We start from the raw sequence: 18809 nt of genomic DNA on the forward strand, positions 1-18809 counted from the left end.
ACTCTGTCAGAGTCACCTGACTCCAGGAGCCAAGGCTTTGGGAAGAAACCCATTTTCAGGCCTACAAAAACCCATCATGGCTGCAACATTGCTCCAATATTTCTGCTAAATATAAGAAGCTATGCGAGCTGGTTGTGAGAGCTGGCAACACGCTACCTGTGCAACGTTTAGTCGGACTATTCTGTTGCAATATTAGATGAATGAAATCACTTGCTAATGCAGCCACTCTTGCCTGTACTGGATTGAAACTCTTTGGCGCTGTGGTCCATTCAGTGCTGCAAACCCCTGTAGGTATTAATGATGCTGTGTAAAGGTTGCATTTGTCTGACCTATTTTAGGGTATCTGTCATCTCAGGATCTAGACACTTTTTAGTTTATTATACTGAAATCAGATTTTTTTTTAATGCAGAATTTTTCACTAAAGCCTGTTGTGACTTTTATTACACTGCGTGATTGTCTTCTGAGATCCTTGCTTGAGGAGAGAATTACTGATGGAGCCGTTGTGTTGGCCGAGAGCTTATAGACTACCTAGGTTTTTTGTGTCTTGAAATGGCAGGATGTACATCAAAGCTCCGGTGTGAATTGTACAAACGTGATGCATTTGTGGAGAAGAAAACCAATTCCCACCATGGGGTTCCTGAAAGAGAAGTATTTACTCTTTGTAATGGGAGTTTGGGACACACTAGACTGAGAGGCACTTAATTAATTCTTGATTAAGTAGAATGGTGACAGGAAGCGAAATGATTAAATTCTCATTTTCTAGCCAAGGAAAGGAAATAGAAGAACGCTTTAATTTGGATCAGAGGAGGAGGTCAACTGAAAAAGTAGGCATTGTTAAATACCTGGCAAGGAGTTGGTGTAAGAAGGGAAAATGTTCCCTTCCCTCTTCTCTGGGGGTTGAGTAGAGATGCTGGTGGTATTTACTGCTGTATGTATTGTGGTAGAGGACTTGTGCCGTTTGTAGAACAAGGTCCCTGAATGTTGGCCGTTTTATGGAAATGCAGTGCTCCAAAATCAGGCACCAAAATCAGGTGGCCAGTTTTTTAAGATCACCCAGAGATCCTTTGGACTTCACCGTGGGCGCCCAGTGTCGTGCTTTACAGATTTGATTGCTTAACATCAGGCATACAACTTCAAAACATTTGGTCTTTGCTATGTAAGGCTTGATGGTGTAAGATGCTGAGTGCCCTTATTGCTCACCAGTGCTGAACTCCTAAGGCAGTAGGGTTTTGTGGGATGCAAGAGGTGTCTGGATTGACCTGGATGGGACTGGCGAATGTTCAGCACTTTGCAGAATCGAGCTCCGGAGACCCTAATGTTAGCTAGAAGCCATCAGGACTCATGGTAGAGGTGATATCTTTTATTAGACCAACTAGATTTTTTGCAAAAACATTTCTTTAATTGCAAGCTTTCGGGCACAAGCACCCTTCATCAGGCATCGGAGAAAAGATTGTAAAAGTTCTCCTATGCCTGATGAAGGGTGTTTGTACCCGAAAGCTTGCAGTTAAAGAAATGTTTTTAAAAATCTACTCGATCTAATAAAAGATATCACCTCTGCCATGAGTCCTGATTGCTTTTGCCTCTAGACCACTACAGCTACAACATGGATACCTGACACATGGGCTGGGATGTTCAGGTGTAAACCTGCATTCAGGGCTGACACCCCAGTTGGACACTTCCCCTCTGCAGGGGCCACAATATTTTAATATTTTTCAAATGAAGATGCGTGATTCTTGCAACGGATGTGTTGTGTGATGGGCCAGGCTGTTCTGGAGGGGCGGTCACCGGACTGCTGGCCCCAGCGCGTGGGAATCAGTGGCTACCTTAAGAAAAAACCCTGGTTTTGCTCTGCTTCCTGGACTCCAGCGGCAGCATCTCCTCCTCGTTTTCCCCCTCGCCCAGGCCTGAAGGGGTTACGCTTTAAAAATGAATAATGACTAAATTTATTCGTCATGGGCAAATGATGACAGCTGTTGAGATGCTCCCGTTAGAGCTTCCCAGGGGATAGACTCCAGCTAGATCCTATTGCGAGCCAAGCCGGCAAGACGGAGTAAGCTGGTCTTCAGCCTTAGATCAGCCGTCCTGGCAGACTCGCGGTCGCAGCAAATTTCCTTTCTGAGAAGTGAGTCGAAGTTTATCGGACGAACGCCCATTTTTGCCCGGGTGCTGCGCAGCCCCGGCCGTTTAACCGGGACTGAAGCCCTGGCTGTTTAAATCCACGTGTGAAGGCAGCATGCTTAATGAATACGAGGGGCAATGATCGATTATGTCGTGGACTGAAAGGCGCAGCACTCTGCGAGACAGCGTTACATCTGGGCACGCTATGGAAAATATGAAGGAATGTTGAGGAAGCTAATTTGCAAAAGGATATGCACTTGTAAGCTAATTCTTGTTCTTTTTGATGATTGTGTGGGGGGAGGATGAGCCTGGGCAGTTGTATTTTCTGTCATTTTAAGAGAAAGCGGAGTCCGGAGCAGACAAAGGCCTCTTTCAGCAAAGCGTGTCTGATGGTTCGTACGAGGCATCACTCATAACGAGCACTGGGGGGTCAGAGGACGGGAGAACAGCGATGATTGTGAACCGTTTAACACGGCAGTGCAAATTCATCCCCAGTGTGCCGGGAGAGTCACACCCTGCTTGAATTTGAATTTGTCCCCATAGGATTTACAGCGAGAGTACAAAATATGACCCTGATTATAAATGATAATTTTGGCTGAAGCTGCAGGATCAGAAAGGCTCCCCTTTTTTTTACGTTCGTGCGCGGATGGTTGGTCGCCTCGGATTTTCTGAACTTCACGTTTCGCATCTTGTCTGTTCTTTGTTTCTCTTTCTGGTCAACACACGTGCTGGTGAAAGCCCTGATGTGCAGTTGTAAATGTGCCTGACTGCTACCCTCAATTTGCAATTAAGGAAAGGCTGTTTGGAGGCTGGAGGTTATTTCTGCTAAATAGTAGAAAATCATTTGTTTAGCTTGTTGACTTTTCCAACATGCAAGAAGATGAATTTGGGTGTAACTTGCCTGTAAAGCAATCTGAGGGTTTGCTCTTTCCCCCCCCCCCCCTTTCTTTTTTCTTTTAAGCTAATACTCGGGAAAGCCCATTTTACATTGGGATGTTAGCAAAATGAGTGGAATTAATTACAGGCTACAAAATGAAGTTTCCTTGATGTTTGGTTTCTGAAGTCTTACATTACATTATTATGTGGAGTAGAAAACCACACCCTTTGTGTGTGTGTGTTGAAAGCGGGGTGGGGTTTTAAAAGCGCAAACACAAGATGGTTATTTTAAAGTTAAATGACACAGTCTAGATAGATTGCTTAATGTAAGTGAAGTTACATTTATGCCATTGGATGAGTGATACTTTTGAAATAATACAGAATATCTGTTATCTTGAAAAATGATGATGATGTTATCTTGGATAGTTATCTGTCTATCTATCTATAGATATATCTATAGATAGATATATTTACACATACACACACACACACACACACACGGATTCATTCTTATATATGAGGAGTATATACGTATATGTACCTATTCCTCATATAGAAGAATGAATCCTTTATTTAATATATTAATGAACGTGTTTAAGAAGAATGTGTAATCATTGTGAAATTCATCCCGGTTGCAAAAGTCTTCATAAGCCCATCCTCAGCATTTAAGCCCCTTGTTAAGGATTTCCTAGATTCGTGGATTATAAAGCTTAGAAGAGACCATTGTGATCCTCTGCTTTGACCGCCTGTGCGACCAGGCCCACAGAGCTTCCCTGAATTCATTCCTGTTTGCACGAGGGTATTTTTTTTCTTAGAAGTTTCTCTCTTAGTGTCCCAGAAATGGAAAATGCACCACAAAATGTAAGGGTTAATTGCTTTTCTTGCTGCAAGTTGCACCTCATTTCAACTCTCAACTGGGCTGTCTTTTTTATTGTTATTTTCCAGTCACTGGGTCTTGTTAGATATTGTTATATCTTTTGTCTGCCCGACTGAAGATCCATCTGTTACCAAACTTCTGTTTCCCACATAGGTACTTCAGGACTGTGATCAAGTCGTCTCTTAAATGTCTCTTGGTTAAAGTGATCAGCTGGAGGCAGTTTTGGAGATGCTCACTCTATACATGTGTTTTCCAATCTTTTAATAATCCTCTCCTGAACCCCCTCCAGTTTAGTGACATCTTTTTGGAGGTCTGGACAAGTGCTCCAATAGCAGCCATCCCAGTGCCTAATACACACGTCCTACAACCCCCTGGCTCCTATAGTAGTCCCATCTTTATATATTCCCAGGACTGTTGCGCCTTTTAGCTACAATTTTGTACTGGGTCCTTATGTTCAGATGATTGTGTGTCACAGGGGTGGGCAATTATTTGTGTTGATGGGCCATTTAATGAGTTTTGGTGACCCAGTGAGGGCCACCAGCAGCCCTGACCCGAGGTGCCAGCCGTGTTTGGGCAGCTGCGGACATGGCCAGCAGTGCTGGGTCAGGACTTGGCCTGGGGAGGGCGAGGCTGCTACAGCTGCGGGCAGCTTCGTGCTTCCGTGTCCGCGCGGGTGGCAGCCCCGGCCCCGAGCGAGGGAGCGCCCAGCGCGTTGGAAGCCGCCCTGGCCTCTCGGCCTCACGCGGACCAGATCCAGTCAGTTGGCGGCTCAGATCTGGCCCACGGGTCTTGCTTTGCCCACCCCTGATGTGTCATGATCCCAAATACTTTTCAGACTTGTTGCTTCCCTGGGTAGTTTCGCATCTTCTCAGCGTCGCCCTTGGGTGTATCGAAGTGCACGTTACCTACTTGCCCGGTGTATCGAGCGATCTGTATCGCTCTTGCATTATGCCCGACCAGTCCTCGTATTACGTACAAGCCCCCTTCATCTTTGGGTCGTCTTCAGACTCTATCATCAGTGATTTTATGTTTCCTTTCAACTCGTCGATAAAAATGTTCAATAGCGTAAGGGCCACTAGAAACACACTTCCTGCACTATGCTTCCCTGTTCACAGTTACCGGGTCACACTACTCAGTTAGCCAGTTGTTAATTCTTTTAATGTCCTCTTGATTTTGTATTATTCTTGTTCATTAAACAGATTGCCTTGGGGTACCAGGTCAGATGCCTTGCAGAGTATTCAGTATTCCCTTATGGACCGAGCTTGTGATCTCATGAAAAAATGTTGTTTGACAAAGCTTCTCTTCCAGAAACCCCTGCTGACTGGCATTAATTATGTTATATTCCTTTAATTCTTTATTAATCAAATCTCGTATCCCGTTCATTTTGCTCGAGTGTCATGGTTGTAATTACATGGATCGTCTTATTTATCCTTTTTAAACATTATATTTTAAGCATTAACTGCCTTCCAGTCCTCTGGATCTTCTTCCATTTTCCAGGACTTACTAAATATTAACACTAATAAGCCAGAGAGCTCCTTGGCCAGCTCTTCTAAACTCTTGGATGCAGGTTATCTGGAGCTGCTGGCTGTTCAAAAACAGTGTTAGCAGCTGCTGCTTACCATCGTCCTTAGTTCTGGTTGAAGTGGGTGGTATATCATTGGTGTACTATGATGTGTCTATATTATAATCTGTTTTTCCCAAATACAGAACAGAAACATTTAATGAGCACTTCTGCCTTTCTTGGCATTAGTGCTGATGGCTCCTCCTCGTCCATCTTATTTGGACCAATGCCATTTTTTAGGATTCCTTTCATCCGCAAAAGTATTTGGGGAAAAAAAAAATCCTCCTTCTTGTCAGTGGCAGTATTGGCCACAGATTTGCCTTAATAACTCATCTCCTTAATTGCTGACCTCATTTCTGCTGTGCGTTAATTATCATGAGTTTCCACTTTCTTTCAAGGGTCTTGTGCACCTAGCCTGCACAATGGGAGGAGGTGAACCTACTCAGTCCTCCCATAGTCATTAAAGTACTTGAGGTTATTTCTCCTTCCACCTGCCCTTACCGTGAAATACGTGTGCTTGAGTGCTGGGCTGAATCAGGTGGACTTCAGCGGTTTGCCGAGTTGGGAACATAGCAAGTAAAGCGTGCCCGGAGCTGCTCTATGATCTCGGTGGCTCCAGCACAACTGTAGGCAGCGCGGTACGTGCCCACCCCGGGCGGGATGGAAGCGCCTTGGATCGCTCAGCAGTGATTTTTCTTGCTGAACAAAGGTAGCGCTGCTCCGGGTTCACACTCGGCCTCCATCGAGAAAGAGGTTGGAGTAATGTGGGACCCAAGACCTCATCATTTAGATTTGGGGAAGAAACAGCTTAGGAGCTGAGCTGGTTTTCTTTATATGAACTGCCTGCTATGCACACAGGTTAAAAACAGACAACTGATCTATCCCGGGACAAAGACTTTTTATCTTGGGATCCTACAAGCTCATTGTCCTACTTTAAGTACTTGTGAAGGATCCAAATGAACTTTGCCTCTTTCCCCCGCCCCACCAGTCCAGGCTAATTCAGGTTGCATATGCCAGTGATCGTCCTTGTTTTGATAGGAGTCGCACAGATAATCAACCTGGTCTTCTGTTTTCAGTCTGCGACCACTCATTTCCACCTCTCGGCTTCTGAGTCTGTCTACATGGGGACTCTCAGGCATAGAGACCTGAATTATTTTTTTCAAGTGGATTAAACTGAATTAAAGCCCTGCATAAATGCACATTCAGAATTAGTGACCTTCATTAAGATTAGTTTTAAATGGTTTTCAGTGAACTATACTGAATTTAATTACAGCTACTTTAATTCTGAATGCATATCCGCACTGGGGTGCTTGTGTGTTTTAACTACTGAAGTTGAAATTCCCACCTTTTGTTAAATTTGGGTACATTTTTCTAAGCAAACAAGCCTTAATCTTCATGCAAACAAAAAAAAAGAGGATTTAAGGCTATTGCAGTCACAACTCAGCGCAGCAGGTGAGTGTCTTCTGATGATCCAGAGAACAGTCTGGGCACCCTGGCGTGGTCCTTCCCCATGTGCCCTGCTGCTCCTCACTTTGGCTGCACAAACGCCACCTCTGAGCAGGAAAACGTAATTCCCTCTCCCAGGACCTTTTCATCTCTTAGTTTACAAACTACTGCCTCAATTCTCAGTTACCTTTAATACCTACTTACTCCTGTCTGGTATAGTCATGGAGACATAAAATGGGGGTCCGGACTTGAGACCACTACTATGTTTTCAGTTACTAACCTGGACCTGAGCCTTCAAATGCAGGGCAGTATCTGTGTTGTCCACTTCAAGTTCCCTGAGCCTCCTAGCACTTTGAACTTGCAGGACAGGCAGGGATGGGTAATAGGCTTTGATTATAGCTGCTGTGCTTAACCTTCCAGTAACTTCAGTAAAGTCTTGCTGCGATGAGAACAGGCAGAGCTCGGTTGTCTCCGGTGTTCCTGTAGAAACCAGGGAGGGGTACCCAAAATGGGTATGCTGGCTGGGAGACGTTTACTCTCTCCAGAGTAATGGCTGAATATGCTTTTTCCACAGATAAAAATTTTGACGATGAAGACTCTGTGGATGGGAACCGACCTTCCTCGGCCAGCTCCTCTACATCTTCAAAGGCCCCTTCAAACTCCCGCAGGGTTGGGATGGGGACTGCCCGCAGGCTTGGGTCTGCAGCTCTGGGCTCAAAGTCCACAGGTAAGGCAGTAACATGAAATTCAAAGGCCCTTCAGCAGAGCCTAGGGGCAGTGAAGTCTCCCTTCAGCTTTCTTTCAAGGACTTAATTGCTGCACAATCCTTTATCAGCCTTTTGAATAGCAGCAAGTTGTTCCCTCTGAGAACGTGAGACTTGTGCACCCACTGACAACAAAAGGCATATTCTGGTAGAGTGGATCTGCAAATTATGACCACAGTTGTGTCCTTTTTTTGTCTGTGAAGGCCGGTGTGTTGTACTGCTGCATGGGCAGGCTGCTGAGATCCACACCTTTCTCACATCTGCACTTCTATAGCTGAAGTTATGCAAGGCATTTTATTTAATAAAACCACAGGTTTATGCAGGTTAAAACAGTACATTGGTTTTCTAACACCTCTGACTATTGACCTCCAAGTTTTCACACTAATAAACAAAGGTAAAGAGAAATAATAACCAACTTTGATGAAATTTGTAAATAAACTGAACTGGAAATTTTTCTGAGTCCCATCTTGAGCAAGCTGCTCCCTCCTTCTGAGTCACGTTCAGAAGGCCCATACGTTCATCAATTATGGATAGGTCTAAGTCCGTTAAAAGAAAAACTCCTTTACAGCTTAAGTAAATATGCTGTCTCATCTTGTCAGGCTGCATCCCTAAACTGAACAGCTGCCTTAATGACTTCCTTCATGTGCCCTTTTGTGGTTGGGAGTTGAAGGATGCCATGTATAGTCAGCATCTGGCTTTGAATTTCCTTGCGTTTGTTTTTTCCATCTCATTTAAACCCTTTTACATAGGTTTGGAGTAGACCTGAATTCTTCCCTGTTCAAGTGCTCCCATAACTGATGGTTTTCTTATATGGTGCAACTGTTGTTGATGGGAAGGGTAAAAAAGGCTTTTTAATTTATCTGTCTGTCAGCGGCCAAAGAGGGAGCTGGTGCGGTCGATGAGGAGGATTTTATTAAAGCATTTGATGACGTCCCAATGGTGCAGGTGAGTAGAAATGAATTGTGAAACGTTCAGCCTTTCGAAACGGGTAGTAAAATGTTCTTGTCTCTGGAGACGAGCCCTTCTTAGGAGGTAGGCCACGGAGAAAAGATATTTGCAAATTCCAAGGAAGTGGAGAATCGGAGTGCTTTCTGAGACACAGGAAGGCAAGCTCCAAATGGGCGAAGCTGCAGAGAAGACTTGTAGCCAGAGGGTGCATCTACATGTGCACCTTAAAGTACAGTAGCCTATTTTACTGCACATTAAAGCGTCACATAAAAAATGGGCAATTATGCTAATGTGCAGTAAAACAGGCTACTGCACATTAGCCTCACTTAAAAAACATGCACTTTTGGTACTGTGCATTAAGGCAGCCTAATGTGCATTTGTTTAGTACCTCACATTGGAGGTACTATATTTAATGCGCACTAGGAAAAGTGCATTAATGCACATGTAGACGTGCCCAGAGGGGAGCCATTTTGTGGGGAGCCTGAGGGGCAGAGACCAACAGAGCAAACATGCTGGAAAGTGAAGAGGTGAGAACTGTGATGTTGACTGGAACGAGGATAAGAATCAGAGTAGACTGGAAGGGATCTCAAGAGGTTGCTTAAACCCTCCCCCTGTCCCAGGGCAGGATCTACTTTACCTAAATCATCCTGGCAGAGGTTGTCTATCCTGTTCTTAAGTAGGCCTGATGGTGCTGGAGATCTCACAGCTTCCCTAGGCAGCCTTTTCCAGTATCAACTACTCTTCCAGTTGATGGTTTCCCTAATGTCTAATCTAAATCTGCCTTTCTGCAATTTAAGCTAATTAATGGCCATAGGGATGGGATTATAACCTTCCTCTTTGCACTGACCTTTTACATATAGGAAGACTTAAAATGTCTCTCTTCACTTGCATCTCCTCTGAACTAAACTAATCCGGTTCTTCCAATTTTTTCCTCATAGATTATGCATGTTCAGCCTCTGATCATTTTTGTTGTTATCTTTCTCTGGATTCTGCACGCACCGCACTTTGCAGGGCAGGGGGTTTTCTTGACCCCTGGGAGATCCCGGGGTCAAAAAAACTCATGGCAGAAATAAGCAGGGCAATGCATGTGGCGGCAGCACGTGCCACCCAAGACCGGAGCCTGGCCGACTGGAGCTGCACTCTGACTGCAGGCCAAGCTCCCTGCTGCAGAAGCACCATGGCTGCAGCTCCCCAAGGCCCCCAGGTGAGGCAGGTGGGGCCAGCACGGTTGCTGGCCTCAGCCTCCCCTTCCCCACCTGGGGTAACCTCCCTCGTGCTGGAGCATGCATGGCATGGGCGTTCCCTAGGGACGCGTAGCAGTGGCACAAGGTGTGCCGGTGCTACGTGTCCCTGGGGGAAGACATGTTCCTGCTTGCGGGGACGTGGCCTCCTTGGCTAATAGACTGTTTGGAGCAAAACCTGCCCTTCAAGCACTAAACAGGTCTTCCTTGGCCCAGTTACTCATGCAACGAATGATTTGGCTTAGGCAGCAGGGTGTTCTCGCACTTCCTGGGCACAACTTCTGCATCAGATGCTGTTTATTTGCCTTGCTGTCTCTGTTGGTGTTTGTTCGTGGCACTCTAGAGGAGCGCACTCCACACGAAGTTTGCTCCAGAAATAAATGTTGACCTCCTTTAAACTGTCAAGCTGCATCATAGTCAAACCAAGCAAAGAAAACCCCAACACTTTATGCATCCTGTGCAATTACTTGGATTGTCTTCATTTTTATTGAATCTCATAGACAAGAGGAAAGGACCTCAAAATGCCTTAGTCCAGCCCTCTGCCCCAAGGCAGGATCAGCTAACCCCAAACCACTCCTGACAGTAATTGTGCAATGTGTGCAAGTCCCTGGGGTCTTCAGAGCCAGATATTCTGGGTGTTGGCCTTGCAAAGTGCATCTCAGCACTCGGGGACAAAGGAATTGGCATTTAGATGAGAAATCCCTTCGTTCGCTTTGGGAAGCATTTCCTGTATCTTGATGATATTTTTTTTTTCAATTTGCAGATTTATTCCAGCCGAGACCTTGAAGAATCCATAAACAAAATTAGAGAGATATTATCTGATGATAAGCATGACTGGGAACAGAGAGTGGCTGCTGTAAGCATGGGACCTAGAGTTGAAATGTTTTAACCTGTGGGTTTCGTAGGTAAAATTCAACCCTGAGCAGAGGCCCTGTAGAAAGTCTGTGTACTACATCGAATAAGGCAGACGTGTCATTTAAGTGACTTGATGCTGTCTCTCTGCTTGGGTGGATATTACCCTGTGGCAGCGGTGGGCAAAATGCAGCCCGCAGGTCGAATGTAGCCCACCAGGCCATTTTATCTGGCCTGTGGGGCCCCTAAAAATTTAGCAAATTAATATTTATCTGCCCTTGGCTGCCTGCCATGCAGCCCTCGATGGCTTGCCAAAACTCAGGAGGCGTCCCTCTGCCTGAAATAATTACCCACCCCTGCACTATGGGTAACCTCTTTCATTAGGGGAGCCATGAAGTCTTGGGTTTAGAAGAAGTTGCTTATCATGAGCAAACCATACAGCATGAGATGCCTGCTCCGAATTTTCCAAAGCAGATACAACTAGAAAGTCGCTTTCAGGCTTCAGAATCACATTTTCAAAAGTGAATTGAAAAATTGCAATGAATTTCCTTGCTGCCTTTCAGCCGGGTGGACGGCTGCAGGCCAAAGGAGCTGTTCTCCAGTGCTGGACACTGCTTTGCACTTCTGTATGCAGGATGTAAGCTAGTTAGTAACATTTTGCACCCACATTTGCACAGGCAGATAAGCCTGTGAGAGAAGCAAAGTGGTGGGAAATAGGGCTTGTTATGTGTATGGCATGTTTGAATCTTTATATATAGATGAGCACAATATGTCACTAATGTAAAGCAGAATAAGGTCTTCTCTGTTCTGTAGATTTCAATGGGGACATTTACTCCAGGTGTAGACAAGATTTGACTTTAACCAAGTCAGTGGAGATGTTCCCTATTTGCATTAGTATAGGTCAGTTCAGGGTCTGAGCCCGGGCTCTTAAATTCAGACCATCCTTTTAGCTCTGGAAGGATTGCAGCATCTGAATGCATACCTTGCAGTCTAATGCCTCGAGATATTCTTCCCTTTGCACGTTGTTAATAGGAGGGTATAAAAGAGAACAAAGGAACAACTGCTCTGGCTTAAACATCCCAATAACTTCCACGATGGGATTGTAATAAAAATTAAGGTATTGTTCGTCAGCACTTTTTATCACTAGTCAAATTGTAAATGATGCTTTTGGGTTTCCTGTCGCAGTCCTGTAGCAAGTTGCCATTTTTACCGTTATTCAGGATATTGGTCCCTAAAGTATGAACTGACATGAAATTGGGTGGCTTGTGTTAAGAATTGTATTCCTCAGTGCATTTGTATTTGGATGGGCAAGGTTTTTTTGTGATATATTTTACTGGACCGACTCTGTATTGGGAGAGCTGTTGGACAAGCTTTTGGGCAGCAGGTGCCCTTTGTCGGATACTTTTATGGGGAAGCTGCAAGTGAATACAGCTGTGAATGTGGCTTTTTCTCTTTAGCAGATGTTGGTGCACCTTGTTGTGTCAGTGTGTTAAATCTTTAAATGTCATGTTGTCCACAGTTGAAAAAGATCCGATCCTTACTATTAGCTGGAGCTGCTGAATATGACAACTTCTTCCAACACCTGCGCCTGCTGGATGGAGCATTTAAATTGTCCGCTAAAGATCTGCGCTCTCAGGTAGTGCGAGAGGCTTGTATCACGTTGGGGTAAGGACTATGAAGCTCCACGTTTTAAACTCTGTTGTAGCATTATTTAGATGAAAGGCAGACCCTGTTTGTTATGGTATTTGGCCCTGTTGTGAGTCTCTACCCTTTGGACAGCCAAAGGGTATAGACAGATGAAACAATTGCACTAATACCCAAGGATATGGATTTACACTGATACTGATCTATGCACATTCGAATGGTCTTTTGGCCAAACTTCATGGAAACCAGGCTTATGCAGGTGGTTCTCCATGGTTGTATATCCTGTGTCAATGGGTTTTAACGGTGGGGTGTTGGACATATTAAGTGGACAGACACTGAATTTAATTTTTGCAACTCAGATCAGTCTATCGTTTGTCCTACATGGGTATCACATATTTTTCTTTTTCATAATGAAACATTTGAATAATGACCCAAAGTGCGTGAGATCCAGGCATACTTTCAGTGCATTGGTTCAAAACCAAAACCACCCCTTTGGGATGAGTTATGGATTTCTGTGACCAGGCAGAGACAAATTGAGCTCTGGTCTGACCTTGGAGGAGATGAGCACCCACCGTCCCATTGACTTTCTTCAGAACCGAGGGCTCAGCACCAGGCAGGCTCAAGAAGTCGGAAGGCTCCAGGCTACATGCCATTCAGTGAGCCCCATGTTAAAAAAATAAAATAAAATAAAGTTTCCTGGTATTTGAATCACATCCTTTTAATGGCTTTCCAGTGTCAGTTTTGATAGAGTAGGATAGAGTCAGATTTAAAACACAAGAAATGCAATAAATATATCTGATCTCAGTCCCTAGCCAGAACTGTCCCAGTACCTAGACCCTGTGATAATCACTACTTCAAAAACATCTGAATGGTGCCTTTCTCGCTACTAGGGATCATTTTCTGAATTGGGAAAGCCAATAAGCATTGGTATAAGCCTACTTAGACGTGGGCATAAGTACTTTACTGACTAGTGATACTGCATAGTGATGCTTTTCTGGATTAGAGCCAGAGTCATAGTCTGTGCTGACTTGTAAAAACCAGCTTGAAAGCACATCCTTTGTAATCTAATGGCGAGATCCTGACTTCAGTGAAGGCAGGGACAAAGCTCAGTTTGATTTCATCCAGGCTGTTTTTTCACACACTCAGTCTCTGTTATATTCTGAAGTGAAGGAGACTGATTTAGCAGCTACAGGCTTGGTGGCTACAGTACAGTTCTGTTCTGCCTTATGTGCCATCTGCACCAGCGAGGTTACAGAGAGAGCAGACCGTGATCATGGTGAGGGGCTGAGGAATCAGACTCATGGAAGTCAATTGAATGCTGTTCCCATTGAAAAAACATACATCTCATGTAAATCGGTGTCTTCATTAGGGCTGGGCAAACTGCTGGAGCTTTGATTTCAGGAAATACATGAATATTTTGATCTTTCTGACTGCAAAACAAGAGCAAAAATCTTGCAAGCACAGAGAAATTTCCTACCTATCTTGGTTTATGCTAAACCCGGAAAGGTCAATAGAATAACACTTCATATGATATTTCACACTTGCCCTTTTGCTGTGATAGCTGTATCCACTGGGCAAGGAGGCATGTAAAACTGAGAAATATAAAGTGTATTCCCTTTGGGTTCAGCCTGAGTTTGAGGTGAAAGTTCAGGTTAGTTTTTATTTTCCAGGGGTTGGCTTTCCCATCACTGGTAATCCGCATGTTGTGTGCAGCCATGCAGTGGTTTTTGCAGACAGGGCACTAGGGCATTTTTAATTGTAGGTTATGGAATTTGCAAATGTCAAGACAAGGCAGCATGTTTCAGTGAAACCCAAATCTGAACCTGACGAGTGCTAAAAAAACCCAAATAGTTCATCAGAATCCCATAGTGCATGTTTGCCAATGCCAGTAATGTGGCAGACTTCCAGCTACTGAATGTATTGCTTGTTAAAATTTAGATGAAGACAAAGTACTTTATTGGATTGAGATGGAAGCAGGAAAGAGATTATGACACTTTTTTTTTTATTTTATTTTATTTTTATCCCTTGCTGCAATCAGAGGGGACTGCAAAGACTTGAAATAGCCAATGTTAGGTATTGTAGCTTAGTCCAAAAAGTGCTTACCAGCATTACTTCATTGTTTTTCAGACATTTGTCATCGATTTTGGGAAACAAGTTTGACCACGGGGCAGAAGCCATTATGCCAACCATCTTTAATCTAATTCCCAACAGTGCCAAAGTAATGGCCACTTCTGGTGTTGTAGCTGTTAGATTAATCATCAGAGTAAGTATATATTTAAAAAAAAGCAACACTTGATCACTATTTGATACTTGGGGCCTTTCTCTGAGCAGATCTGAATATTGGAGAGAACGTGAAGATTTCCAGAGGGAATAGATCAAGGACCTAAACAGAGCACAACTTGGCCGCCTTCCTCAGTACTAGATGCTGTATCCACCATGAGATGTGACTTTCCTTTTGCCAATCACACTGTCAGATTTTTAGAAAGCTATTGAAAGACATGGTTTAAGAGGGGAGAGTGGGCGATATAGGAGGAGTGAGAAGTTTCCCACTGTCATGGGAGGTGGCTCCATTTTTGTGGTTCTTGGAGTTGGAGTCCAACAGCTGCCTCCTGGCCTGTCCAGGGGAAACTGTCGGACCATCTCGGAAGAGAGCACTTGACTGGCAGTCGAGCGATAGGCATGCCACACTAATTGTAGGCAGTATTTAGTGTTTTGGTGGCGATTAGCTAGCTACCTCACTTTGAACCTTGCTTATAACAGTTTTTGGTCATAAAGACCTTGTTGCTCTGGTTCAGGTTGCAGCACAATGCTTTCCTATACATCCTAAGTGCTAAATCCAGAAAAAGAAGTAATTCTTACATTTCCTTTAAGTAAGACAAGACCTCGATCTAGTGACTCTTATAGGAGATAAATGCTGCAAGTCTGTAAGTGAAGGCTCCAAGTCACAAGCTACTGGATTGCTCTAGATTCCAGACACACTGCAAGACCTAAGCCTATTAGTCACAGATAAGTCTTGGGTTTCTGCTGTTCAGTCGCCTTCTGTCTGTCCTTGATTTAAAAAGCCAATACTCTAATTCTTTTTACAATGCTCATTTCTCTGGCATGAAGTGGGCTGTCATTACAACGCAGCACTCAGACTCAGGACTTTACCACAGCCTGAATGCATGATACTTGGCAGCTGTCTTGCATTCCAGCCTTACACCCATTGAAATCCAGTGCCAGCACGCCCAGTAACTTCAGTGAGGCATGACCAGGCCCCTCACCGTTGTGTCCCGTGATATTAGTATCCCGTTAGCATCCCCCCTGGGGATACTTGCACCGACCCAGGCTACAGGCAGCTTGTGAAGCTTGAGATCTTTGAGCAAGGAGGATGTGCGCTGTGGCAGTGAGCAGTATTATGAAAGCCTGCTCTCTGCAGAAGTAAAGCACTTCTGTCTTTGAAAAGTTTAAGTAATGGTTCCCTGAAATTAGTTTTAACCCTCTCAGGCTGGCCTCCCCTCCCCCCCCATGCATGCCGTCTCTTTAAGTGGTGCATGGTTTTTGTCTGAAGACGTTAATCAAGGGGGGGGGGGGAATTCTGCAGTGACGCAGCTGGCACGCTTGGAGGGCCTGGCAAGCCCAGCTGCTGGAGATTTGTGTCCGTTGATGAATCTGGGTCTCTAGCAGCACAGCAACCCTGGCGGCTGTCGGACCCAGTGGAGCCTGTTACAAGAAGCAAAAGCAAAGGCTGCATTTCCAAGGCTGTATTAGCAATAGCCCTTATTTGTGGGGTTGTATTTTGGAAGAAAAAAATGAGCCAAGCCAAATGTTTGCATGTGACTACAAGAAATGAGCTTTCTTCCCACAGGTACCGAGTTTCAAATGCTTTCTCTGATTTTTCTTGTTTTAGCATACACACATCCCTCGGCTAATACCCATCATCACCAGCAACTGTACCTCTAAGTCCGTAGCAGTTAGAAGGTGAGCATTCAGTTTGACCTTTCTCCCTTGTTTGTCTATGACTTGGTTCACTTATCAAAAGTGCTAGGAGGAGGAGGTAGGGTGACACTACCTACCATACCCCCCAAATCCAGGAGATATGCACACATTCCATAACGTGCATGAATGTGCCAAATCCCATAGGTGGCTTTGGAGATTTGGGGACAAAAGGGTGGTTGTAAAATTTTTGGTGCCATAGGGACAGGAATCTCTCTTTCTGTTCCTCACAAAGAAAAATGGTCTTTAAATAAAAGTTAGCTTAGTTAATCTTTATGCGTGCTTAGATATTGCTTATATTTTGATCAGATTAGTTTGGCTGTCTTCTCAGGCATGAGCCGCGTTTCTGTTCTCTGCCGTGAACCCCTGTGGTGGTGGCATGTCCCCTTCAGAGCAGAGTACAGCTGTCGCATTCCCTGTATGCACTGACCTGTTTCACGCTGGAAGTTAGATTATGTGGTCTTTTCTGGCCTTAATATCTGACTGTTGCCCTGCCACCAGCTTTTTGGAAGACCTTTGTTAGATCAGTCCTTTAGATTGGTCCTGTGTAATGCTATTGGGTATCTGTGTGGCCACCCAATTACAGCCCTTTCACAGACTTTAAGCAAGTCACTTTGTGCCTCAGTTTCTAAGTATGAAGAAAGGAGGTGAGAATAATGCTTTCTTCACAGGCTTATTACAAAGCTTCATATTTGTACAGAACTAACAAATGCAAACTCATACGAGCTTTGATGGACTTTGTCTCAATTCCATTTTTGAGAGACTGAAAACACAAAAAGCATCAAGAACTATATTCTACTGCTATAATGCCATACAGCACCTTTATGCAACTGCAGTTGCAGACCTTTATAATGGTGGATGCCAATATTCTTTCAGTGTAAAAGTTATTTATAGAAAGGGCAGTATTTCTCCTAACGGCTCTTTGTTGAACTCTGGCGTCCCACAATGGGCCCATAGTGATGGATGACTGGTGCGTGGTAGCAGGTGCAGTCAAGTCAGTGTGCCTCTTTTTTATAATCTGAAATAACGCTGACTATTTCTCCTCTCTCTTTCAGGCGTTGCTTTGAATTTTTAGACTTGCTGTTGCAAGAATGGCAAACACACTCCCTAGAAAGGTACGATCCGAGTACACAAGCTTCCCTTCCAGATAAATGATCTTCCCCACAGCAAAGTGAGGGTGTAGAGCACCCTACCTGGAGCACAACAGGAGTTTTTTAATAAAAGTCATCAGAAAATGTTAATTTATTGAAAACGAAACCATTGACAAGAATGGTTACTGCTTTTCACAAAAATATTATGAGTGGCTCCACTCACGCCAGACTTTTTTAGCCAAAAGCCCATGGTTTAGGGTATATATGCAGAGTGTGGAAGGGGAGGTTCACATTTAAGCCTCTGCTCTGTCTAATTCAGACTCAAAGTTTAGCCTTACCATCCTGGGTATGTGCCCAGCCATTGGGGCTTGGCTCATGCTGTGGTCAGGTGCCTCATGGCACAACAGTCTTCCTTTCTGGTTTTTCACAATCAGAGTTCTTGGTTTCATTCCAGCACAGAAATGAGAAAAACAAAGGGAGTCATAAAAACACACTGAGGTCTCCTTGACAGCTGAACTTTTGGTGTGGGCTCCAGAGCTACTGACCCCACATCCTGAAAGTAATGCTACTAAAGTAAAGAGACAGCTTGTTCATGGAGAAGATGGTTGCCCAGTTCTGAAGAGGTGCCCCTCTCCAGGCTTATCGCAGACAGCCCCTGTGGTATTTGCCACTTGTCTTTATTAAAGAGGAGAGATATTGGGGTAGAAAGAAGGGGCATTTTAGACATATCAGTTCTTTTCTTCAGGGAAGTAGCTGCAACACAAAGGTGGTTATTGTTTGTTGAAACGACTGTAGGATAATACTGTTCCAAAGTGGCTGGTTTTCCCTCTACTGACCTACGCAGGAAAGCACCAGATTGTTCCAGCCTCTACACACAGCTGTCTCAAGAGGGGAAGCACTAGAGTACATTTTCCTTCCCTTCCCTGCCCCTGTAGGTTTCTAGCTTAATCACTGAAATTTGCAGGAGGGGATGTATTTTCTGCCCGTGCCTTCCCCCGACTGTAGAGAATATGCTCCCTGGCAATCACTGGGCGATGTCCATGAGAAGTGGGAGAGAGGGCAGGCTCATGGGCCCATTCCCCTTTCCCACTGGCTGGGGAAGCTGGACAGATGCAGAGACTGGAACATGCTGTTGCCTCTTTAAAGATGCCAGACAGCCTCACTGGGATTATGGAGCTCTGAAAGTCTGGCACCCAGATGTACAAGTCCTCCGGGGCAGAGAAGTACTGCTTTGCCCCTAGAAACAAAGCATAGTTACTCCCTAAAATTCAGGAGTTTTCCTACCACGTCCTAAAACCAGTGCGGCTAGTTAAGGCTCATCCGCAGCGATAGCGGGTAAGAGAGGAGCCTTTGTACAATGTGTTGTGGCTAGTCAGACTAATCATCTGTGGAGAACAACACAGGTTGTAGGGAGTA

At 44.6% G+C, this 18809-nt stretch overlaps 1 protein-coding gene across 5 annotated transcripts in view; it reads left to right on the top strand.

Moving 5' to 3' along the window:
- Positions 1-18809, top strand: part of CLASP1 (cytoplasmic linker associated protein 1) — a 229863-nt gene that overhangs the window by 100755 nt on the left and 110299 nt on the right. For all 5 annotated transcript variants that reach the window (XM_090046026.1, XM_090046022.1, XM_090046023.1 and 2 more), the window contains 7 exons: positions 7453-7605; positions 8514-8587; positions 10595-10687; positions 12203-12348; positions 14455-14590; positions 16217-16287; positions 17358-17417. In XM_090046026.1, the coding sequence (XP_089902152.1) occupies positions 7453-7605; positions 8514-8587; positions 10595-10687; positions 12203-12348; positions 14455-14590; positions 16217-16287; positions 17358-17417 (733 nt within the window). The remainder of the gene's footprint in view (positions 1-7452; positions 7606-8513; positions 8588-10594; positions 10688-12202; positions 12349-14454; positions 14591-16216; positions 16288-17357; positions 17418-18809) is intronic.

Source organism: Crocodylus siamensis, chromosome 4, assembly GCF_052110815.1.
Source record: "Crocodylus siamensis isolate JL-2025a chromosome 4, ASM5211081v1, whole genome shotgun sequence".
Lineage (NCBI taxonomy): Eukaryota > Metazoa > Chordata > Crocodylia > Crocodylidae > Crocodylus > Crocodylus siamensis.